General features: G+C 44.7%; 2 protein-coding genes and 1 pseudogene across 2 annotated transcripts; 1 reads left to right on the top strand and 2 right to left on the bottom strand.

Annotated features, from left to right (window-relative positions):
- Window positions 1-932: 932 nt before the first annotated feature.
- On the top strand, window positions 933-2,382 carry LOC125522193 (BTB/POZ and MATH domain-containing protein 1-like). The gene has a single exon (XM_048687282.2). It carries the CDS (start codon window positions 1,075-1,077, stop codon window positions 2,149-2,151), a length of 1,077 nt encoding a protein of 358 aa, XP_048543239.2. The 5' UTR covers window positions 933-1,074; the 3' UTR covers window positions 2,152-2,382.
- A 6,082-nt stretch (window positions 2,383-8,464) lies between these two features.
- Window positions 8,465-22,436, bottom strand: LOC147961257 (uncharacterized; annotated as a pseudogene).
- A 768-nt stretch (window positions 22,437-23,204) lies between these two features.
- Window positions 23,205-24,491, bottom strand: LOC125519308 (protein FAR1-RELATED SEQUENCE 5-like). The gene has a single exon (XM_087533735.1). It carries the CDS (start codon window positions 24,489-24,491, stop codon window positions 23,205-23,207), a length of 1,287 nt encoding a protein of 428 aa, XP_087389861.1.
- Between the last annotated feature and the right edge of the window lie 1,975 nt (window positions 24,492-26,466).

Genomic DNA, 26,466 nt, shown 5'->3' with positions numbered 1-26,466 from the left:
AAGCCAGTGCTCCGCGGCTCGCAAAAGCTGGCTATTCGGCGCTGTAAACGTTTTTTTAAGGCGCCGTGCGTTGCGCGACCGTTGAAGATGCTCTTAGATGACGTTTGTACTGCTTCCCGGATGGTTATCAAATAGAATAGACACTCTTCGCATAGAGGTCAAGAAAAAAAGATAAAAGCCTTAGAAACATTGGGCAGGAAGAATAAAATGTTAGGTCGGGTGTGGTGGGAATTTTACTTTGTAAATGACTAAATGTCCTTTTCTCTTCTTTTCTTTTCGTTTTTTTCTCGAAAAGGCCCCATCTGAGCGAAACTTTCCTTTTTACAGTCACCTTCCACTCTCCCAGTCTCCCTACGTTACGTCAACGAGACTCGCCAGCGCAACTGCGGAAGTCCTTTTCTTCTTGCTTTACTCCCTCATCTCTGCTTGCAGCCTCTCCCTTCCCGCTGATCTCCCCTACAACAGCAGCCCTCGCCGTCTCGTCAGGACGCCGGGACAGCAGCCGAGAGCCGACCCCCCCTCGCCGTCTATTCCGTCGGCGCGACGCGTAAGCAAGGCCCCGCCCACATAGCAAAGCTGCGGGCCGCCTGACAAGCATGTCGCGACCGGGCGGGTTAACGTTCTTCTCCGGTGGCACGGTGAGTCGTCCTTGGCACAGGCTTTGCTCGTCGCTTGCTCTCAACGACGTGATGACTGGTGATGGTGAGACGACGGCGGAAGTTTTTCTGTCCAAGTAAACTGTACTGATCCACAATAATCATTCCCACGCAGAAAAACATGATTTTCCCCGCAGAAGAAGCTTCACCCTTGGCCACAAACTTCAACCTCACACAAGTCCTGCGCTCGGTGCGGCTGCTCAAGATCGACGGCGTTAGCATGATGTCGGGCATCGGCAGCGACTATTGCTTCAAGTACAGATGGATTGTGGACGGGTATGAGTGGGAGATCCTTCTATATCCAAACCATAGATTAAAATAGCGCGCGAAATAGCCGCGATAGCTGCGCTATAGCTGTCCTGGAGCCTCGCCGCTATGCTATGGCAGCTGCCGCGAAATCCTCCACATATCCCTCTAAATGGCTCAAAAATCAGTAAAACCCTCCAGAAATCATCTCTCCGATCAGAAAAGTTTCCGCTATTTGCCGTTATTGCCCGCTATGGCCTCCGCTATAGCTGCTTGGAGAGGCCGCCGTGAAATCGTTTCTCCCGCGATTTTAATCTATGATCCAAACGTCGTGGACTCGAGGGGTTTGAGCACGTTCGTGGCGCTCCGTCTTATCTTTCTCAGTGAACCACGAGCCAGCGCTGTGAGGACGACTCTTCGCGCTTGCTTGGTTGATCAGAGAGGAGTGCCTAAGCCATCCCATGAAGTTTCTCAGAGAATAACATTCAAGAAGCCCCAAGATAGCTCAGAGAGAATTAAGCTAGAAGGATTGGGATATGTCAAGGATGACTCTTTTAGTGTGCAGTGCACCCTTGATGTTCTCAAGGAAATAGGAGAGGAAACGGCCCTTGAAGAACTGCATCTGCCATCGTCTGACTTGCACCTGCAATTGGCTCAACTCCTTCAGAGCGAGACAGGAGCTGACGTCACATTTCTCGTGTCCGGCGAATCTTTTTCTGCGCACAAGCTCATTGTCGCCGCAAGGTCCCCTGTCTTTATGGCCGAGTTTTTTGGAGACATGAAGGAGAAGTGCTCGCAATGTGTGGAGATCAAGGACATGGATGCTGAGGTGTTCAAGGCCCTGCTTCAGTTCATCTACACAGACACCATGCCAGAACTCAGACAGCGGGAGTGGGATGCGGAGGACGAGGCAGAGTATGAACAGCAGGAGGAGGCAGATGCAAAGGCGGCGACTGTGATGGCTCAGCATCTGCTTGCTGCTGCTGACAGGTATGGACTGGATAGGCTCAAGCACATATGTGCCGGTAAGCTCTCTAGTAGCATCAACGTGGACACGGCGGCAACAACTTTGGCTTTAGCCGAGCAGCACAATTGCCCAGAGCTCAAGACAAGATGTGTTCAGTTCATTATCAGAACTCCTGCCACTCTTGATGCTTTGTTGGCGACGGAGGGGTATAAGCACCTCGAGGCAAGCTGCCCTCTGGTGGTGATTGACCTTCTCAAGGCTGCGCATGGGAGAAAAATTTGAAGTATATCTTGGCCAAGATTTGATGGTGCATAGTATTGTATCTGCTTGCACTTTCCAGGCATATTTGTCTAGTTCTACTTTATGCGGTTATGTCCATCGTTCAATGACATTAAGAACTTGCTTATGTACATATGCAGATGTTGTGGCCAAAAAATTATATGTTGTGGGCAGAAAAAGTATATGTTGTGGCCAACTATTTCCAGTTCACTTCAATGTAATATTGTGCTAAATGGTCTACTGTGAGTTTGTGCTCGTCGATGGCAAGCATTGACAAGGTGGAGTTTAAGGCATGAGTTTGTGTAGACATGATTGTCTCATCTAGCTTCTGCCACACAAATGTTGTGTGTTTCACTCTGAGTATAATGGGGGTTTTGCCGCAAAAAAGAGAGTATAATGGGGGTTCTTATGAACACCTTGTCACTGAAATTGGGAATAAAATTAAAAAAATCTCATCTATCACTGTTAGATACCAATGATATTAATCTCACTTCTGTATACTCCCTACATTCTAAAATATAGTGCGCCCGCGCTTCCCGAGGTCCAACTTTAACCATAAATTTAATCAACAAGACCAACTGCGGCGGGAGAAAAAATTATATAATTGAAAACTTCTTTCAAATACGAATTCACTGATATAATTTTTGCTCCCGCCGCAATTGGTCTTGGTAGTTAAATTTACAGTCAAAGTTGAAGCACGGGGATAGAGGAAGTACTACATTATGGAATGGAGGGAGTATTATATAGGCCAATTGCCTAGAACTGAATGCCGCACCCTGATTCATGGGTTTTGATATTATTTCTGGAGATGTACATTATGTGAGATTGAAGAGAGCTGGCAATTGTGGATGGCGAAGTTACCTCTGTTTTGTGCAGGTTGGTGTCTTCCTGGTGAGATCCATGTGGGCGAGCTAGTGCCGAATGTTTGGAAGCCGAAGATCTTTAGGACAGTAGCTTATGCTAAAGGAGAGTACTAGGCGCCGGCGCACCGGCCCAAATTTGGGCCGGTCACCGCGCTTCGGTACGATGCAACATCAGCTAGCCATCAGATATGGTCGTTGCTTCGTCGTTCTCCTCAATCATTCTCCTGCAGAAATTGCAACCGCCACGAAGAGGACAGGCTACAGCGAGCGCCATTGACCTCCACCGTAATCCGCCGCCAGGCGATCGGGCTCAAAGCACCGCAGCACACCCGGGCTCGCCGCCTGCCGCCGGTGGTCACCGCCCTCGCAAAACCTACCCCTACGATTCGAAAAAGAAATTTATCCACGGAGCTTGTAGCACGGATCCTCGCCGGTTCCAGCGTGAAAAACCTCGTTTGCAATCTCGAAGCTACCGCCGCGTCGCCATCCTCGTCCTCGGGCAGCCGCTCGTCGTCCCAGCATCCATCCCATCGTCACATTACAGTGCTTATTTACTCGTATCAATCTGTGTACATGGTTGTAGCATTTTCCATCCACCATTGTATCATCTTCATTCTCGTCCTTCTATCTTATACCAGTACCCATTGTAGCATCTGCCGGTTGTAGCATTTTGCAGTATGTTTGTAGCAAAACATGATGCTGATTGTAGCAAAAATCAGAATATCATTGTGCGATGTAGCAAACCACGATGCCGGTTGCAGCCGGATTGGATGCCGGTAGTAGCAAATTGCAACGCCGGTTGTAGCATGTAGCAAAAATCCACGATCCTGTCCTCGCCGCCCACGGTCACCATGCTTGCCGCCTGCGGTCAGCCTCGGTTGTAGCAAAAAAGAAAGGCAGAAGAAGTAGCAAAAAGCAAAGTCGGTTGTAGCAAAAAAGCATGTCGCTGGTTGCGCGTTGTAGCTTCCCTCGACGCTGGTTGTAGCTTCCCCGGCAGGTGGTTGTACCATTCTGCGTTGTGTTCGTAGCAAACCACAGGGATCCGTTGCAATCTTTGCCGGCTGGAGCAAAAACAAGGTCGCCGGCGTCGAGGGGCGCACCTCCGACGTGATTGGATGTAGCAGCCATCTGCGCTTGTGGGGTGGGGGTGGGAGGGGAGGAGAGAGGAGGCGCACGCTCGTCGGGGGAGAAAAGGGGAGGAGGGGGCTGCTGTGAATCCGCGCTCGTCAGAGAAGAGATAAGCTGCAGGCCCACCAGACGCATGTGCTAGCCTGTTCCTCGCGTGACAGAGCGAGCGAGCCAGGGGCGACCGGCTGAGCGCTCGGCCGGTCGTCCGGGGCTAGATTAGATCCGGTAAACCTACCTTCTCCTTGTGCAGACGAGCTCGATCCAGAGGCCATCGTTGTGATGTGGCACACGGTGATGGCAGAGAGTGGGCGAGGTGATGGTGCTTCCCGTGAGCACTGCGCTAACCCTAGATCGGTAGGGCGTGTAGGTGGGGTTTATGGCGGCAATGAACTTCGTCAGTCGTGCCCCGGCCCCCACCTCTGTTAATATAGCGCGGGTCACAGGTGCCCACCAACCATAATGGGTTGGGCACCCCCGATCAGGGCGCATTGACCAATGGCCTGGCAGGACATTGGGCCTGCATAGAGGAGATCAACCTAACATTCTCCCCCTTGATCTCAACACTTTTAACCTTATGCTTTCTAGTTTATTTGTTTCGTCACATATTGGTAGATAGAGCATGTTTCATCGTCACAGCTTAATTGTCGATAGAATCATACAACTACAACATATGTTTTGTTCAGAAACAAATCTTTGTTCCTTTTTTGGGCCTATCCAGGAATCATAAGGCTTTCCTTTAAACCCATGCCGGCTAAGTGTTCCTTGAACACATTGGGTGGTAAGCCTTTCGTTAGCGGATCCGCAAGCATATCTTTTGTCCCTATATGCTCGAGACTTATAGTTTGATACTGAATTTTATCTTTCACAACATAATACCTTATCTCTATTGTTTTGGCAGCATTACTCGACTTGTTGTGAGCATAGAATACTGCGGGCTGGTTGTCACAGTACATCTTTAGTGGTTTGTGAATACAATCTACCACTTTCAAGTCGGGTACAAATTTCTTTAGCCATATCGCCAGCCGCATGGCTTCGAAGCATGCTATGAATTCTGCATACATCATGGATGATGCAACTATCGATTGTTTGGAGCTTTTCCACGAAATAGCTCCCCCAGCGAGGGTGAATACGTATCCCGACGTGGATTTTCTATCAACTTTGTCCCCCGCAAAATCTGCGTCTGAATACCCTTTTATCTCAAGGGAATCACTTCTCCTGTATATTAGCATGTAGTCCTTCATGCCTTGCGCATAACGCAATGCTTTCTTTACCATCTTCCAGTGCTCTATGCCTGGATTCTCTTGATATCTACCGAGTACCCCGGTGATAAAAGCTAAGTCAGGGCGAGTACACACTTGTGCATACTGTAAGCTGCCAACTGCCGAAGCATATGGTACTGCTTTCATTTGATCGATCTCATACTGGTTCTTGGGACATTGGAATTTCCGAAAACTATCGCCCTTGACTATAGGAGCAGGTGTGGCTTTACTCGCATGCATATTATACTTTTTAAGAACATTTTCTAAATATGCTTTCTACGATAGTCCTACGACTCCATTGTTCCTATCTCGGTGAATTTCTATGCCCAAAACATATGATGCTTCACCAAGATCTGTTATGTCAAAATTTGAGGATAAGAACTTCTTTGTTACCTGTAGTAGACTAACATCACTGCTAGCAAGCAGGATATCATCCACATACAAGATTAGGAAAATATATTTCCCATTTTTAAACTTTGCATAAATGCAATTATCCTCAATATTTTCTTTAAATCCAAAACTTTTAATCGTTTGGTTAAACTTTAGATACCACTGTCTAGAGGCTCGATTTAATCCATAAATGGATTTCTTGAGGCGGCATCCCATATTTTCCTTCCCTTCCATGATAAAACCGTTGGGTTGTTTCATGTAGACATTTTCTTCTAAATCCCCGTTGAGAAATGGCGTCTTTACATCCATTTGATGTAACTCTAAATCAAAATGAGCAACTAATGCCATTATGATTCTAAAGGAATCCTTACATGAGACTGGAGAAAATGTCTCATTGTAATCTATCCCTTCTCCTTGTGTAAATCCTTTTACCACAAGTCTTGCTTTATACTTTTCTACATTCCCTTTAGAGTCATACTTAATTTTGTAGACCCATTTATAGCCTATTGTTTTGGCTCCTTTAGGAATTTCCTCTAAGTCCCAAACATCTTTGGAAGTCATCGATTTCATCTCGTCTTCCATTGCCTTCATCCACTTTGATGAATGAGGGCTTCTCATGGCTTCTTCATATGAGGTGGGATCTTTTTCTGTATGAACTATTTCCGTGTTATAAACTTTATAATCAGTAGAAATAGCTGACTTTTTGTGTCTCGTAGACCTTCTAAGGGCCTTAGTTTCTGGCACATTCTATGCCTCAACTTTTGGCACTTCTTCTAAAATTTGTTGTTGCACCTCCCTTTCATGCTCAACAATGGGTTCAGTCGGCTCCTGACGGACAGGTTCCGGGTCAACCCCCATAGTTGTCATGGGTGGAGTTGCAACTGGTAGTGAGAAAAATGGCTCCTGAATCATCGGATTAGGTGCATGCACCCTCTTCTCCTCAAGATCAATTTTCCGAGCTACCAAGCACCCCCTCATCATTTCGTCCTCTAAGAAGACTACATGTCTCGTTTCTACAAACTTTGTATATCTGTCTGGGCAGTAGAAATGGAAACCCTTTGATCTGTCCGGATAGCCAATGAAGTGGCAACTCATTGTTTTGGAATCTAACTTTGCAATGTTTGGATTAAACATTTTGGCCTCAGCAGGGCACCCCCACACCCTGAAGTGTTGTAGGGAGGGCACCCTTCCTGTCCATAGCTCGTACGGTGTTTTGGGCACCGACTCGCTTGGTACTCTATTGAGAATGTGAATGGCGGTTTTAAGCTCCTCCATCCATAATCCCAATCGCAAGTTGGAATAACTCATCATGATGCGCACCATATCCATAAGTGTACAGTTGCGCCTTTCAGCTACTCCATTTTTCTGAGGCTCGTCCAGCATTGAATACTGGGCTACTATGCCAGACTCCTGCAAGAACTCCGCAAAAGGTCCAGGGACTTGGCCATATGGAGTGTGCCGACCGTAGTACTCTCCCCCACGGGTCGGACCTTACTATCTTTATTCTTTTATCATGCTGATTTTCAACTTCAACTTTGAATATTTTAAATTTGTCCAATGCTTCAGATCTTTCTTTGATTAGATAAATATATCCATAGCGAGAGTAGTCATCTGTGAATGTTATGAACGAGTCATATCCATCCACACTTTTCACCGGAAATGGTCCACAAATATCAGTGTGAATGATTTCTAGTGTGTCTGTGCTATGGATTGCACCTTTTTTTATTTTTTTATGTACTTTCCTTTAATGCAATCTATGCATTGTTCTAAGTTTGAGAATTCTAACGGAGCAAGAATTTCACTTTTGACTAATCTTTCTATTCTCCCCTTCGAAATATGGCATAAGCGAAAGTGCCATAATTTCGATGAGTCAAATGTTCTCTTTCTTTTCTTTTGTTCTTTATTCGACGCGGAAACATGTTCTTTCACATTGCAAACGGAATAAACTTTTTCAGGAAGTGATAACAAATAAAGCTCATTGTGTAGTAAAGCATCACCCACATAAGCATTATTTAACCAAATGGCACACTTGCCATGTCCAAAATAACATTCATAATTATCTTTGTCCAAGCAAGAAACACTTATTAAGTTTCTGTGACATGATGGAACAAATAAAACATCTCTAAGTAGAAGATTGAATCCATCAGCTAACTCCAAGGAGATATCACCGACAGCTTCAACTTCTGCTTCAACTCTGTTTGCCACTTCAATGCGTCTTTCACTTCTTAGCGTAGTCTGCGTCGAATGAAATCCCTGTAAAGAATTTGCAACATGAACAGTTGCTCCTGAGTCAATCCACCAAGTGGATTTTGAAAACTGTGTATACAGGGATTCATTTACAAATGAAACTATATTGTTACCTCTTTTTGCCATCATTGACTTTAGCCAATCAGGACAGTATTTCTTGCAATGCCCGGTCTTCTTATAGTGGAGACCAGTGTCTTTGTCCACTGGGAAAGGTTGTTGCTGACGCTGATGCTGATAGGGTGCTTTCCCTTGTGGCTTTGAAGGAGAACTTTTTTGTTTTGATTGTAATTCTTTTTCTTGTGATCCCTCACATAGTTGAGTGAACCACCATGCGAGGTTTTGAGTCCGTCCTCTTCTTGGACACTCATTGCTATTGTCTTTTCAATGTACCATGTTCCAGGTGACATATTGTAGTTTACAACAAACGTTTCAAACTCCTTTGGCAGTGAAGCCATGACCAGGTGGACCAGGAGCCTTGGTTTGATCTCCAGATCCTTATCCATGGGCTTTAGCTTTGCTGCCATATTGCTCATCGTGAGGATGTGCTCTCTTATTCCATGACTACCACCTATGTAGCGTTCTGTCACTAGTTGCTTTAACACCTGGGTGGCATATATCTTTGAAGAGCCAGTGAACTGGCTCTTTATCTTTGTAAGCAACTCCCCTGCGGAAGTTCACTCTGCAATGGAGCCTACAATGGTGCTCTCAATTGTATTCTTTATAAATGTCATGCACTTTTTGTTTGCATTGACCCACTTTTGGTTTTCTATGATGTATGACATCTCCAAAGGAGCATAATCCCCCTCTTTTTAGCCCACGCACCATCATCATCAGTGGCCTCTCTTACTGGCTCTCTAGGTCTGACCGGTTGTGGTTCATCCATAACCCAGTCCAGGTCAGCACAGAAAAATGCCAGTTCGACTTTCTTCCTCCACTCAGTGTAATTGTCACCTATGAGTGTCGAAACATCTTTTAGACAACTCATCAAGTAAAAGCCTCCTGAAATCACAATTTAAGTGAGATCAGTATAACAATCATATGCATTAATCTAAAATTGGTCAAATTAGACATACAATTGTCTATGCAATTAAATCTATATTACCGTTGGGCAAAATATTTGAAATAAATGCACCTTTAAATTTCAAGAATAAAACATAATCATAAAAAATTAACAACGTTGGTCATAAAAAATAACATAATCATATTCATTTTAATAATCACTTTAACATTCTCTTAAAAACTTAATACTATATAAACTTTATTTTCTTTGTAAAAGAGCACTTTCAATTATTTACGCAGTAGAAAAACATGAATAAAAGTTCATGAACTTTTTACATTTTACATAAACTTTTCTTTGACCTAATAAAAAATCATGAGCTTTTTAAATTTTCATTATAAAATTCATGAACATTTTTTTTCTGAAAATTTCCTATTTCATTTTCAGAAACTTTTTTGTTTACTTTTATATTTTCTAAACAAAAAATTTCTCTGAATTGTCTTGAACAGAAAAACTGTAGTGTAACTTGCCCAGAAAACTAGACAAATAAATAAAATGAAACGCAGCATGTGCTGGCCGAAAACGGTCCATCCATTCAGAGCTCGTTCGGCTCGCGCGCGCCCGCGGTGACTGGCCTGGACCGGCTCCTGCGCTCGCGCTGCCGACGCCGGCCTCTGCCACTTTCGGCCCATTTGTCCCGTTGTGGGCGCCGCTCACTGCTTGCCATCGGATCGAATCCGACGGTCGTCCGTGCAGATCGGGCGAGTAAAATAGCTGCTTCCACCCCCTCCCGAAAACCCTAGCGCCAGTCAGCCCCCATCGCGCCTCTCTCTTGCCCGCTCCTCTCTCGCCCGCCCGCTCGGTTCAGGCTTCTCGAGCCACGCCGGCGCGGCAAGCCAGGGCAGAACGACGAGCCAGGGAGGTAGCTCGACCAGCTAGCCCCTTCCCCTTCTCCTCCTCTCTCCGTTCCCAAGAGAGAGACAGAAAGACGCAGCGGGGTCCCCCCTTTCCTTTTCAGCGTGAGAGAGTGGAAGAGGAGCACGGCAACTCTGCACCATGGCCATCCTCCTCGTCGGTCGCACGTCCTCCCTAGCGGTGAGCGTGCCGCCGTCGAGGGATTTGGCCGCGGTGCTAACCCCCCCCCTTTTTGTCTTTTTCTTTTCTTTTCCGACGAGCAACTGTTTGCTCCGGTGATTCTTCTTCCGGAGGCCTCGGCTTGCCGTTGCGCGTCCGAATCGAGACAAACACCGCGGCCTTGCAGCGGCACGATTTCTTTGCCCTTTGCCCCTCTTGTTATTTTAGGGTTAGGGTTCATGGAGGAAAACTTTTCTTTCTCTGTTTGTTCTTTATACCAAAACCAATCTAGATCCTAGCCAGTCTGATACCATTGATGTACTTTTGCATCACTAGGCTAGATTAGATCTGGTAAACCTACCTTCTCCTTGTGCAGACGAGCTCGATCCAGAGGCCATCGTGGTGCTGTGGCGCCTGGTGATGGCGGAGAGTGGGCGAGGTGGTGGTGCTTCCCGTGAGCATCGCGCTAACCCTAGATCGGTAGGGCATGTAGGTGGGGTTTGTGGCGGCGATGAACTTCGTCAGTCGTGCCCCAGCCCCCACCTCTATTAATATAGCGCGGGTCACAGGGGCCTATCAACCATAATGGGTTGGGCGCCCCCGGTCAGGGCGCATTGACCAAGTGCCTGGCAGGCCGTTGGGACAGCACAGAGGAGATCAACCTAACATGTTGTAGCAAAAAAGCATGTCGCTGGTTGCACGTTGTGATACGTCTACATCGTATCTACTTTTCCAAACACTTTTGACCTTGTTTTGGACTCTAACTTGCATGATTTGAATGGAACTAACCCGGACTGACGCTGTTTTCAGCAGAATTGTCATGGTGTTATTTTTGTGCAGAAATAGAAGTTCTCGGAATGACCTGGAAATCAACAAAGACACGTTTTGGAATAAATAAAAAATACTGGCAAAAGAATCAACACTAGGGGGCCCACACCCTATCCACGAGGGTGCAGGGCGCCCCCCTGGGGTGCCCCCTGCCTCGTGGGCCCCCTGAGGCTCCACCGACGTCAACTCCAACTCTATATATTCACGTTCGGGGAGAAAAAACCAGGGAGAAGGATTCATTGCGTTTTATGATACGGAGCCGCCGCCAAGCCCTAATCTCTCTCGGGGGGGCTGATCTGGAGTCCGTTCGGGGCTCCGTAGAGGGGAATCCGTCGTCATCGTCATCATCAACCTTCCTCCATCACCAATTTCATGATGCTCGCCGCCGTGCATGAGTAATTCCATCGTAGGCTTGCTGGACGGTGATGGGTTCGATGAGATTTACCATGTAATCGAGTTAGTTTTGTTAGGGTTTGATCCCTAGTATCCATTATGTTCTAAGATTGATGTTGCTATGACTTTGCTATGCTTAATGCTTGTCACTAGGGCCCGAGTGCCATGATTTCAGATCTGAACCTATTATGTCTTCATGAATATATGTGAGTTCTTGATCCTATTTTGCAAGTCAATAGTCACCTACTATGTGTTATGATCCGGTAACCCCGAAGTGACAATAATGGGGACCACTCCCGGTGATGACTATAGTTTGAGGAGTTCATGTATTCACTAAGTGCTAATGCTTTGTTCCGGTACTCTATTAAAAGGAGGCCTTAATATCCCTTAGTTTCCAATAGGACCCCGTTGCCACGGGAGGGTAGGACAAAAGATGTCATGCAAGTTCTTTTCCATAATCACGTATGACTATATTCGGAATACATGCCTACATTACATTGATGAACTGGAGCTAGTTCTCTGTCACCCTATGTTATAACAGTTGCATGAGGAATCGCATCCGACATAATTATCCATCACTAATCCATTGCTTACAAGCTTTTCACATATTGATCTTTGCATAGTTACTTTTCCATTGCCACTATTACAATCACTACAAAACCAATACTATTACTTTTGCCACCGTTACCACTGCTTCCATATTACGTTGCTATTAAATACTTTGCTGCAGATATTAAGTCTTTCAGGTGCAGTTGAACTAAAAACTCAATTGTTAATACTTGAGAATATTCTTTGGCTCCCCTTGTGTCGAATCAATAAATTTGGGTTGAATACTTTACCCTCGAAAACTGTTGCGATCCTCTATACTTGTGGGTTATCAAGACTATTTTCTAGCGCCTTTGTCGGGGAGCATAACTCTATTCTTTGAGTCACTTGGGATTTATATCTGTTGATTACTACGAGGAACTTGAAAGATGAAAGAACCAAGATTTTTCCCTCAACTACGAGGGGAGGTAAGGAACTGCCATCTAGCTCTGCACTTGATTCACCTTCTGTTTTGAGTAAACATGTGACACCTACACCTGTTATTCATTCTGATATATCGCATGTTATTGATGATGCCACTTCTGCTATGCATGATGCTTATTATGAAACTACTTCTATGCTTGATAATATTGTGCCATTAGGTGAATTTCTTGATGAACAACTTGCCAGGGTTAGAGAGAATGAAATTATTGAAACTGATAATATTGATGAAAGTGATAATGAAGATTCTCCCCCTAGATATGAATTGTCTGATGTGCCTGAGGGTTATGTTATGGATGAAGAAACTGTTAGAGATCTTTTAGCTTGCAAAGATAGATATGATCTTAAGAAACTATTAGCTAAGCTGAAAGAAAAGTCTTCGAATGCTAGAATGAAATATGACCCTGCTTTCGCTACTTTACCTATCTGTATTTCTGATAAGGATTATGATTTCTCTGTTGATCCTGAGATAATTACTTTGGTTTAATCTGATCCTTTTTATGGCTATGAATATGAAACTATGGCACATCTTACTAAATTGAATGATATAGCCACCCTATTCTCTAATGAGGAAAAAATTCGTTACTACTATATCCTTAAGTTATCTCCGTTCTCGTTAAAGGGTGATGAGAAAACATGGTTTAATTCTATTGATCCTGGTTGTCTGCGTAGTCCCCAGGATATGATTTATTACTTCTCTGTTAAATATTTCCATGCTCATAAGAAACAAGCTGCCTCCAGAGACCACCTGGATAGTTATGTTGGTTGTGTTTTCAGGGAAAGAACTGTTGATCAAGCTGAATTCCTATTGAATAATATGTTGAGTAATGATAATGATTGGACACTTCCTGAACCAACTCCTAATCCAACTCCGAAGAAAAGGGGTATTCTATTTCTCAGTCCTGAAGATATGCAAGAGGCAAAGAAATCTATGAAAGAAAAGGGTATTAAAGCTGAAGATGTTAAGAATTTACCACCTATTGAAGAAATACATGGTCTTGATAAGCCGACACAGGTAGTGAAGGTAAATTCTTTCTATAGATTTAATAAGGTTGAAATCCCATCTACTAAGTTTGCCAGCCAATGCTTGGATGAGTTTGATAATTTTATTGTTAAACAAGAAGACTTCAATGCTTATGTTGGCAGACAATTGAAACGTAATGCTTATATGGTTGAACACTTGAGTGATTATATGTCTAGAGTTAAAGGTGAACTTAAAATTATTAGTAAACATGCTTCTATGGTTACCACTCAAGTAGAACAAGTGCTTAAAGCACAGGATGATTTGCTCAATGAATTAAATAATAAAAAAATGATAATGATGTTAGAGTTGTGACTAGAGGGGTAAAATGACTCAGGAACCTTTGTATCCTGAGGGCCACCCTAAGAGAGTTGAGAAAGATTCTCCGAGAACTAATATTGATACACCTAGTCCTTCTAAAAAGAAGAAAAAGAAAAATGATATGACTTTGCATGCTTGTAGTGAACCTGTTGTTGACACACCTGTGAATCCCAATGATATTTCTATTTCTGATGCTGAAACACAATCCGGTAATGAACATGAACCTAGTGATAATATTAATGATGATGTTCATGTTGATGTTCAACCTAGCAATAACAATGATGTAGAGATTGAACCTGCTATTGATCTTGATAACCCACAATCAAAGAATCAACGTTATGATAAGAGAGACTTCATTGCTAGGAAGCACGGTAAAGAAAGAGAACCATGGGTTCAGAAACCCATGCCTTTTCCTCCTAAACCATCCAATAAAAAGGATGATGAGGATTTTGAGCGCTTTGCTGAAATGATTAGACCTATCTTTTGCGTATGCATTTGACTGATATGCTTAAAATGAATCCTTATGCTAAGTATATAAAAGATATTGTTACAAATAAAAGGAAGATACCGGAAGCTGAAATTTCCACCATGCTTGCCAATTATATTTTTAAAGGTGGAATACCAAAGAAATTTAATAGATCCAGGAGTACCAACTATACCATCCTCCATTAAAAGAAACTATGTTAAAACTGCTTGATGTGATCTTGGAGCCGGTGTTAGTGTTATTCCTCTCTCTTTATATCATAGACTTGATTTGAACAAGTTGACACCTACTGAAATATCTTTGCAAATGGCTGATAAATCAACTGCTATACATGTCGGTATTTGTGAGGATGTGCCTGTTGTGGTTGCAAACGTTACTATTTTAACGGACTTTGTTATTCTTGATATTCCTGAAGACGATAGTATGTCTATTATTCTTGGTAGACCCTTTTTGAATACTGCAGGGGCTGTTATTGATTGCAACAAAGGCAATGTCACTTTTCATGCTAATGGTAATGAGCATACGGTACACTTTCCGAGGAAACAACCTCAAGTCAACAGCATCAATTCTATTGGAAAAATTTCAACGATTACTTGGAGGTTTTGAATTCCCTCTTCCTACTGTCAAGAAGAAATATGATATTCTTATTATTGGGGACATGCATATCCCCATTGAGGTAACCTAGTGTTATTCGAAAATTCTCCGGTTTCATGTTATTCGGAAAGAGTTCGTTAATAAGACTTGATCAACCTTGTTAGTGGATTCCTTTTGATGAGCATGAGATGGATGAAGTTAGAAAGCACAACTCTGTGTACCCTCCTTTTACTTTCTATTATTTAGATTAAATAAAGCAAAAATAGTATTTTCTGTCTATTTTCTGAATTATCCTTGCAATAAAAAATACCCCAAAAATAGAAGTTCTTCAAATGTCCTGAAATTGTTATATGATTTTTTGTAGAATATTTAAAAATTATTGGCACTGAGAACACACCAGGGGGCCACACCACCTGGCCACGAGGGTCCAGGGCGCGCCCCCCTGGGGCGCGCCTCCCTGCCTCATGGACCCCACGTGGGCCCCCTCCTCTTATTCCAGCACCCACACACTTCGTATTCCTTCAGAAAAAATCATCCCACAGCTCAAACCCGAGTTCTAGCTCATCTTCCTGCCATTTTCGATCTCCTTGCTCAAAACTCCATTCACAAAACTGCTTTGGTGGATTTTTCTTCGGTATGTGACTCCTCCAATGGTCCAATTAGTTTTTGTTCTGGTGATTTATTTATTACAAATTTTTGCTCCTTACGTGACCCTGTTCTTGAGCTTGCATGTCAAATTTATGTGGTCAAAAGTAGTTTTAATGCATGATATGACATATAGGCACTTGTAGGAGTAGTTGCTATCAATCTTGTTGGGTTTGATTCACTAAAAATTTCAGAGGAAGCAAAATGTTTAGGAAAATGTACCAAGGTGGTTCCTCAAGGAAGCAAGGACCAAGGCTCGCGATACGTGAGCCGGACGATGAACCACCGAGGGAAGCCCAAGTGCGGCCTTGTGAATGGTCGTCAGAGGAGTTTATGGTCCAAGCAGGCATCAATGATGAATTTGACGTGTATATGTGTAATGCTGATCTTGAGGACTTCATGTCAAATAAGTGCCAGCAATACCGAAACTACGAAAAAGAGTGTTGTCTACGTACCCAACGCAGACCGACTGCGGAAGCGATGACACGACGTAGAGGAAGTAGTCGTACGTCTTCACGATCCAACCGATCAAGCACCGAAACTACGGCACCTCCGAGTTCGAGCACACGTTCAGCTCGATGACGATCCCCGGACTCCGATCTAGAAAAGTGTCGGGGAAGAGTTCCGTCAGCACGACGGCGTGGTGACGATCTTGATGAACTACAGCAGCAGGGCTTCGCCTAAACTCCGCTACAGTATTATCGAGGTATATGGTGGCAGGGGGCACCGCACACGGCTAAGGAATAGATCACGTGGATCAACTTGTGTGTTCTAGGGTGCCTCTACCTCAGTATATAAAGGAGCCAAGGGGGGAGGGGGACGCCGGCCAGGGAGAGAGGCGCAGGAGGAGTCCTACTCCTTCCGGGAGTAGGACTCCCCCCCAATCCTATTCCAACTAGGATTCCCCAAGGGGGAAAAGAGGAGGAGGGTGGCCGGCCACCTCTCCTAGTCCTAATAGGACTAGGGGAGGGGGGAGGTGCGCAGCCCCCTTGGGCTGCCCCTTTCTCCTTTCCACTAAGGCCCATGTAGGCCCATATGGCTCCCGGGGGGTTTCGGTAACCTCCCGGTAACCCGGTAAAATCCCGATTTCACCCGGAACACTTTCGATGTCCAAACATAGGCTTCCAATATATCAATCTTTACGTCTCGACCATTTCGAGACTCCTCTTCATGTCCGTGATCACATCCGGGACTCCGAACAACCTTCGGTACATCAAAATGCATAAACTCATAATGTAACTGTCATCGTAACCTTAAGCGTGCGGACCCTACGGGTTCGAGAACAATGTAGACATGATCGAGACACGTCTCCGGTCAATAACCAATAGCGGGACCTGGATGCCCATATTGGCTCCTACATATTCTACGAAGATCTTTATCGGTCAGACCGCATAACAACATACGTTGTTCCCTTTGTCATCGGTATGTTACTTGCCCGAGATTCGATCGTCGGTATCCAATACCTAGTTCAATCTCGTTACCGGCAAGTCTCTTTACTCGTTCTGTAATACATCATCTCACAACTAACATATTAGTTGTAATGCTTGCAAGGCTTATGTGATGTGTATTACCGAGAGGGCCCAAAGATACCTCTCCGACAATCGGAGTGACAAATCTTAATCTCGAAATACGCCAACCCAACATCTACCTTTGGAGACACCTGTAATGCTCCTTTATAATCACCCAGTTACGTTGTGACGTTTGGTAGCACCCAAAGTGTTCCTCCGGTAAACGGGAGTTGCATAATCTCATAGTCATAGGAACATGTATATGTCATGAAGAAAGCAATAGCAACATACTAAACGATCGGGTGCTAAGCTAATGGAATGGGTCATGTCAATCAGATCATTCAACTAATGATGTGACCTCGTTAATCAAATAACAACTCATTGTTCATGGTCAGGAAACATAACCATCTTTGATTAACGAGCTAGTCAATTAGAGTCATACTAGTGACACTTTGTTTGTCTATGTATTCACACATGTATTATGTTTCCGGTTAATACAATTCTAGCATGAATAATAAATATTTATCATGATTATAAGGAAATAAATAATAACTTTATTATTGCCTCTAGGGCATATTTCCTTCACATCCCTCTAGTCATCTAAGTGATTACATGATCCGAGTCAACTAGGCCGTGTCTGATCATCACGTGAGACGGACTAGTCAACATCGGTGAACATATTCATGTTGATCGTATCTTCTATATGACTCATGCTCGACCTTTCGGTCTCTTGTGTTCCGAGGCCATGTCTGTACATGCTAGGCTCATCAAGTTAACCTAAGTGTTTCGCATGTGTTTCCGAGGCCATGTCTGTACATGCTAGGCTCGTCAACACCCGTTGTATTCGAACGTAAGAATCTAACACCCGATCATCACGTGGTGCTTCGAAATAACAAACTGTCGCAACGGTGCACAGTTAGGGGGAACACTTTCTTGAAATTTTAATGAGGTATCATCTTATTTACTACCGTCGTTCTAAGCAAATAAGATGTATAAACATGATAAACATCACATGCAATCAAATAGTGACATGATATGGCCAATATCATATTGCTCCTTTTGATCTTCATCTTCAGGGCTCCATGATCATCATCGTCACCGGCATGACACCATGATCTCCATCATCATGATCTCCATCATCGTGTCTCCATGAAGTTGACTCACCAACTATTACTTCTACTACTATAGCTAACGATTAGCAATAAAGTAAAGTAATTACATGACGTTTATGTTGACACGCTGGTCATAAATAAATTAAGACAACTCCTATGGCTCCTGCCGGTTGTCATACTCATCGACATGCAAGTCGTGATTCCTATTACAAGAACATGATCAATCTCATACATCACATATATCATTCATCACATCCTTTGGCCATATCACATCACATAGCATACCCTGCAAAAACAAGTTAGACGTCCTCTAATTGTTGTTTGCATGTTTTACGTGGCTGCTATGGGTTTCTAGCAAGAACGTTTCTTACCTATGCAAAACCACAACGTGATATGCCAATTGCTATTTACCCTTCATAAGGACCCTTTTCGTCGAATCCGATCCGACTAAATTGGGAGAGACAGACACCCGCCAGCCACCTTATGCAACTAGTGCATGTCAGTCGGTGGAACCGGTCTCACGTAAGCGTACGTGTAAGGTTGGTCCGGGCCGCTTCATCCCACAATACCGCTGAAGCAAGATAAGACTAGTAGCGGCAAGAAAGTTGACAACATCTACGCCCACAACAAATTGTGTTCTACTCATGCAAAGAGAACTACGCATAAACCTGGCTCATGATGCCACTGTTGGGGAATGTAGCAGAAATTCAAAATTTTCTTACGTGTCACCAAGATCTATCTATGGAGAAACCAGCAACGAGGGGAAGGATAGTGCATCTACATACCCTTGTAGATCGCTAAGCGGAAGCGTTCAAGAGAACGGGGTTGAAGGAGTCGTACTCATCGTGATCCAAATCACCAGAGATCCTAGTGCCGAACGGACGGCACCTCCGCGTTCAACACACGTACAGCCCGACGACGTCTCCCATGCCTTGATCCAGCAAGGAGAGAGGGAGAGGTTGAGGAAGACTCCATCCAGCAGCAGCACAACGGCGAGGTGGTGGTGGAGGAGCGTGGTGATCCAGCAGGGCTTCGCCAAGCACTGCAAGATATGAGGAGAAAGAGAGGGATAGGGCTGCACCAAGAAAGAGAGATCAAATCGCGCGTATTGGGCAGCCCCTAGGCCAAGTATATATAGGGGAAGGGGAGGGGGCTGCGCCCCCTCTAGGGTTCCCACCCCTAGGGGGGGCGGCAGCCCTAGATGGCTTTGGGGTGGCGGCCAAGAGGGGGAGGAGAGGGAGGCGCAGGGAGCATGGGCCTTAGGGCCCATCTGCCCTTGGGGTTTGCCCCCTCTCCCCTCTAGGCGCATGGGCCATGGTGGGAGGCGCCCTAGCCCACCTAGGGGCTGGTGCATTCTCACACTTGGCCCATGTATGCCTCTGTGGCCCATGCCCCCCCCCCCCGGTGGACCCCCGGACCCCTCCGGTGGTCCCGGTACATTACCGATAAACCCCAAAACTTTTCCGGTGACCAAAACAGGACTTCCCATATATAAATCTTTACCTCCGGACCATTCTGGAGCTCCTCGTGACGTCCGGGATCTCATCCGGGACTCCGAACAACATTCGGTAACCACATACAAACTTCCTTTATAACCCTAGCGTCATCGAACCTTAAGTGTGTAGACCCTACGGGTTCGGGAACCATGCAGACATGACCGAGACGTTCTCCGGTCAATAACCAACAGCGGGATCTGGATACCCATATTGGCTCCCACATGTTCCAAGATGATCTCATCGGATGAACCACGATGTCAAGGACTTAATCAATGACGTATACAATTCCCTTTGTCTATCGGTACGATACTTGCCCGAGATTCGATCGTCGGTATCCCGATACCTTGTTCAATCTCGTTACCGGCAAGTCTCTTTACTCGTTCTGTAACACATCATCCCGTGATCAACTCCTTGATCACATTGTGCACATTATGATGATCTCCTACCGAGTGGGCCCAGAGATACCTCTCCGATTACACGGAGTGACAAATCCCAGTCTCGATTCGTGCCAACCCAACAGACACTTTTGGAGATACCTGTAGTGTACCTTTATAGCCACCCAGTTACGTTGTGACATTTGGTACACCCAAAGTATTCCTACGGTATCCGGGAGTTGCACAATCTCATGGTCTAAGGAAATGATACTTGACATCAGAAAAGCTTTAGCATACGAACTACATGATCTTTGTGCTAGGCTTAGGATTGGGTCTTGTCCATCACATCATTCTCCTAATGATGTGATCCCGTTATCAACGACATCCAATGTCCATGGTCAGGAAACCGTAACCATCTATTGATCAACGAGCTAGTCAACTAGAGGCTTACTAGGGACATGGTGTTGTCTATGTATCCAGACATGTATCTGAGTTTCCTATCAATACAATTCTAGCATGGATAATAAACGATTATCATGAACAAGGAAATATAATAATAACTAATTTATTATTGCCTCTAGGGCATATTTCCAACAGTAATTTCTTCCTTCCTTCATGTGCCATTTACATCAATCCAACCCCTCTTTTTTTGTCACATCTGAATTGAAGTCTATCTTTGTTACGACTGTCCTTTTTGCGTGTTCACCTAACTCTTTTCCTCGTGCAGGTCGTACTGTGGCTTTCACGCGCTGGAATACTTTGCAAAGTGGGAAGGCAGAATTGTCCCCCCTATCACAGCTGCAACGGTCGTTGAGCTCCGAAAAATCTACACATGGAACTGGTTGATGAATGAAGATTTCAACAAGCGGTCCGGAGCACGCGAGTTTGTGGAGGAAGCTGTCAAGAAAGTCATCAAGAAGTACAAGTGATCACGTGGTGTTACACACCGGACGCATACCTTACATTCTGTTGCCGAGGAATGTAAGGTACTATCTATTTGTTTCTCGTTGAAAACTATGTTTGTGTGCTATGTTATGACTGCAACCCCGCGTAGCCTAACTATGTAGTGGTGGTGTGTGAGCGACCTTTGAATAGTTTCTATAATATATGTGTGGACATGAACCTATTTTAGGCGTTACAGCAGATATGTTTTTATGTTTGTCATTATTACAATGGTTTCATCGTTTCTAGCACCGGTTTGCTATTTCGAATGCGTCTACGATGTTTTAAAAAAGATGGCAAATGTAGTTCATCAGACATGGGTAGTGAAAGTCATCGTCGTTTTTCATTTTGGCTGTTTTGCTTCTTCTTTTTCATCGCTAGCTGCACCGGCTAGCATGGGTAGGTTGATCATGTAGCCACAACCTTTGCTGCGGTTTATGCACGTTACGATTTTTCCAACTTGTTTCCCATACATTTGCACACAACACACTATGTGTCTCTAAATCGCGTCGTATTGTCATGGAAATATATGCCATGCAGAGTAATTACAAATACCATGGTATATTTTCAGTATAGCTAACATGGTAGATACAGTACAACCAACATGGCAGATCCAGCATACTTAACATGGCAGATACAGTACAACTAAAATGGCAGATCCAGTACAACTAGCATGGCATATTTACTATAAAATAGCATGTCATATTTAGTATAAAATAGCATGGCAGACCAACTACACATAACATGGCAGATTAACTACACATAACATGGCAGATTAAGTACCCATAACATGGCAACTGCATTTATCCATTCAATGAATTTTCCTTGCACTTCTGATGCCCCTCAAGAGTCATTCTCCCAAATTTTTTAAAAAAAAATTCTCATCATATAGGGTACAAAACAAACTGTCCACAAGGACCATGTCACATCGCCCCAATTTTTGCTCATGGATTGCCCGCCCCTTTCTTCGTTTTCTTGTGTTTTGCTTGGATCTCTAATCCCGACTTGTACCTTATCTCTCTCGGACGACCCTTTGTGATAGAACGGGGTGGGTTCCTGACCTGGGTCTGTGTGCTTGCTGTTCCAGATCCTATCTCTGAGTTTTCAGATGATGGCCCCGTGGATGAAGGCACACTTGATGTGCGGGGGAACCGGTGTAAGGCTTCCTCAGCTTTCCTCTTCTTGATCTCATCAAGCTCTCTTTTCAGTGCCTTCCGGTGTTTTTCTGCTACTCTCGCTGTCTCATCACTCTTGCACACTTCATCAATTAGCTCAGCATAGTTCTTTGTCAGCACAACGTGCCTCACGACTTCCATGGTTGACTCAGGTCTCTCGTCATGCACAGCCAGAACTGCCTGTGTTGTCTGCGGCGCCAACGCGTCGTCAGCGTCCCAAGTCCATCGCCGCCTTATGAAATGACGGGGCATCCGTGTCACAGCGTTCATGTCCATTAATTTTAGTATGTGACAGCACACAATGCCGTCCCGTTCGAACTTGCAGCATTGGCAGTAGTACTCGCCTTCGCCTATCGAGGCTTTGACGAAGTAGTTCCTTCCTTCCGGGTCTTCAGGTTCTGAATCTGACATGCCCAAAATAGAACACACCTTGAACGTATGTTCGTCCACTTGGAAAGCCGTGAACATGCTGGCACGCTTTATTTCTTCCTGGAATCTGCAAGTTTTGTGTGTTTTCTGTTAAACCATCGTGCGCTCTTTTCTTGTACCACCTTATGTTGTCATGGAAATAGAAATACATTTTGTTTGAAGATGGCAAACATAGTTCATTGAACATGGCAAATATAGTACGTTGAACATGGCAAATGCAGTACACTAGACATGGCAAATGCAGTACACTAGACATGGCAACTGTAGTACATTTTCAACTGGACATCGTCATTTTTCCACACTAACATTCCCCAATGGATGCACATTGCATAAAACATGGCAACTGCCCTTTTATTTTAAACATGGCATCTACAGTTGAGTAAACATGTCAATTGCATTTCAACAAACATGGCAGATGCATTTTATTAAACATGGCAACTGCATTTTGGCATATGTGTCGCCAATATAACATTTTTTCCAGTTGACATTGGCATTTGCATGCCAACATGGCCCAATGGAAGCACAGTGCATTAAATATGGCAACTGAACTTCATTCAACAAGGAAAATGCACCCGAGAAAGCATGGCAAAACATAATTTTCATTGAACATGGCATCATGCAGCTGAGTAAGCATGGCAAACAGTATTTCATTAAACATGGCAACTGCACATCATGGCAACTGCATTGCACTCTATAAGGCACCTACTGACTTGGTGCTTTTTCTGCAAATAAGACTGTAACGCAACTGACTTACTTGTTAAAGATCTTGTTGGTGTATATCTTGCTCATTTGCCTCTCTATCAGTGAATACGTTAGCAATTTTGGCTGCTTTAGTGCTGTGGTCGCTTCTTGCTGTAGCTCAGATCCCAGAATTTTTTGTTGCAAAGCTGTGTACTGCTTGGCAAACTGTAGCAATGAGTTGCCAGGGCTGACGTACCGCTTCAAAACAGCATTGAACCCCTCACTGCGCTGCGTAGTCTGCAGAAAGGGGAAGAAGCACTGCATGAAGTAGGCCGGCACCCAGTACATTCGCTTCTCCCACAGGCTAACAAGAGTCTCGTTGTCTTGGACTTGATGTGTTTCAGTCATGGCCATCCAGCTCCTTTCAAACTCCTCCACCGTCAAGCTGTGGTCCACGCACAGCTCGAATGCCTTGTGCAGCTCTGGACGGTCAGCAAAGAACGGTCCTAGTGTCTCCTCAGCCTTCTTTATAATGTGCCACCTGCAGTGCCTGTGCACTGCCAACGGAAAGACCTCCTCTATGCCTGCACGCATGCTGAAATCTTGGTCTGTTATTATGTTCATCGAAGCAAGTCCATCCATGCACTCCAAGAAGGTCTTGAACAACCAAACGTACCCATCCGTGTCTTTGTTCCGGACAAGCCCGCAGCCGAACTGCAACGACTGATTGTGGTTATTTATTCCTATGAACGGAGCGCATGGCATCTTGTACATATTGGTGAGGTACATCGCGTCGAATGAAATGCAATCTCGGAAATGTTTGTAGGCTCTCCTTGCAGCACCATCCACCCAATACATGTTCCTGACATGGTCATCATCGTCCAACCTTATCCTGTCGAAGAAATCTGGATCTTCCTTCGTTTTTTCATCGAAGTAGGCCATTGTGGCCTCTATGTCTGCCAACTTGCTCTTTCTACGGTACTTGGCCTGTAGGTTTGTGACGTCAGCTGATATGTACGGCATGCTACTCAGAGTCCCCTTTTTGCTGTGGATGAGAGATAGTATCTGTACCATTCTTGATGAACCGACGTTACAATCATGTAGCAGCTTTACGAATTGCCTTTCGACGGGGGTGAACCCTTTGTGGGCGGTCAGAAATTTTACCAGATCGAACTTCTTTATGAGTTGGTGGTTGTGCTCGTCAAAATTTTCATTGACCACCCACTGTGCTCCATCTACGTTTAGCTTACACCGGACAAGGCACTCAGTCTTGAGAATGATACCTCTCTTTCGTTCCGAAATGACAGGCGCAACACCTTTCCCCTTCTTGTTCCTCCGTGCCTTGTGGCACCTCATCTCACCTCTGCTGTACTCGTTAGTTTTCTTAATTTTCCTATGGTACTCGGTGTTGACCGAAAATCCATGGAACTTTGCATATGTCTGGTAGTATTCCTTTGCTTGTTCGAACGATTCAAATCTCTACCCAATGTACGGTGGCTGAGGTACCACGATCTCTGATTGCCCACCATCTTCATCCCCTTGTGTGTCGTCGTCAGTTTCATCATTCACTTCGGTATCGGCGACAGTTCCATCTAATTGAGTGTTGCCAGTGCTTGTGTTCAAAGGGGTGCTTGTCGGCATTGCTGGAATGATTGCCATTCCCGACTCTGACTCGAAATTGTTTGCGGCATGATTGTCTGCTGGCTGGTGGAACGCGTCTTCCATGCGCTTAGAGCTCCCCGCCGTAGATGTCCCTGCGCCGCTGTTTAGTGTAGTTGTAGGCCCTGTAATAGAAAAAACAGGTACGAGAGTAAGATTTTTGTTTGGATAACATGTGTATCGCAACGGATCACACCATCTTCGAGCGATTTGGCATGACATCATTTCAAACAGCAAGCCGTGAGTCTGCGCGTGGACATGTATGGCAGTTGTAGCTGTCCAGTCATGGCAGCTACTCTTCAACAAACATGGCAACTAATTGTTTTGTTTACAGATAACTACAAATAACAAATGTAGCGCTGTTTTTTGTGGTTCAGATTTTTTCCTTAACTTGTTGTGCTGCATTTGACCATCTTGTGTGGTCTGTGACACCATAATGACGTGCTCCACCTGCAATTTGTGAAGCTTACCATGAGACGTTTGCCGGGTTACCACCAGCGTAATAACCTGTAAGCATAGTATTGGTTGGTCAATTCATGGCAAATGCAGTTTTGTGCTAGCACGGCAACTGCAGTTGCCCCTGATGTGGTAACTGCAGTTTTCCTGGCATGGCAACTGTAGTTGCGTCGGTATGGAAACCGCAGTTGTTCCTGTATGGCAACTGCAGTTGCCATGGCATGGCAAATGTAGTTGCACTGGCATGGCAACTGCAGTTGTTCCTCCATGGCAACTACAGGTGTCCAGGGATGGCAACAACAGTTGTCCAGGGATGAGAAGTGTAGTTTTCAATTCATGGCAACTATAGATGTCCAGTCATGGCAATTGTAGTTGTCAACTATGCTCCTTCTGCTAATTGAGCATCCGCAACTTCACCTTTTTTATGGACTCACCTGTGTATGACGTCGATGGCAGGTACATGGGTGCTGCTTGATGCCACGTGCTGCATGAAGGCTCTGCATTTTCACCCGTGATAACTCGTGAGTCCTTTTGCCAGTTTTTTTGCATGTTCATTTTTCATGTCCATAGCAGTATGTGCTCTTTTTCATTTTGCATTACCTTGATTAGACATACTAGCTAGTTGAAGTTGGCTGCCCGTACATTTGTCAGTGTTAGCGCCTTGTGACTGAACTTGCCACGGGGGCCCCCTATGAGTGTTTTGGTCATAAGAACCTGCGAAAAAATGACAGTGTATGACATAAGTAGAATGTCATCTTCATCGTTGTGAAGATGGCGACTGTTCTCTTCTTTTGTTATCACGCATCATACCTACGCCTGCATACTGTTCTAGTAGTGGCAGCAACGGCCCTGCAGAGATGAGTTGACTGTACTCTGATGCATCCCAAGGGGGCGTTTCTGGCCTTTGAGAACCCCAAGCATCAGCGTCATCTTCGTGATTCATTCTTTCCGTGTCTCGCTTCTTTCCGATGTGTTCTCAATCACTGGACGAACAAGAAGGCATCAACAATCCACAAGAATTGCATTCTTCTGCTGCTTGCACATAGAAGATAGGGATGGCAAGCAACAGGTCAAAATAGGTGGCAGCTACTGACAACGAAAGGTGGCAATTGTCGTTATACACAAGTGGCAATTAATTTTTCCCACCCCCTTCATTCCAAAAATTGTCCTTCCCGCCCTTTTTAGGGATTCCTACTCATCCATTTCATACCCAACT

The sequence above is a fragment of the Triticum urartu genome, chromosome 7A (genome assembly GCF_056163025.1).
Source record: "Triticum urartu cultivar PI428250 chromosome 7A, HENAU_Tu73, whole genome shotgun sequence".
Lineage (NCBI taxonomy): Eukaryota > Viridiplantae > Streptophyta > Magnoliopsida > Poales > Poaceae > Triticum > Triticum urartu.
Note: the sequence above shows the minus strand (reverse complement) of the source record. Positions and strands in the feature narration are given on the sequence as shown.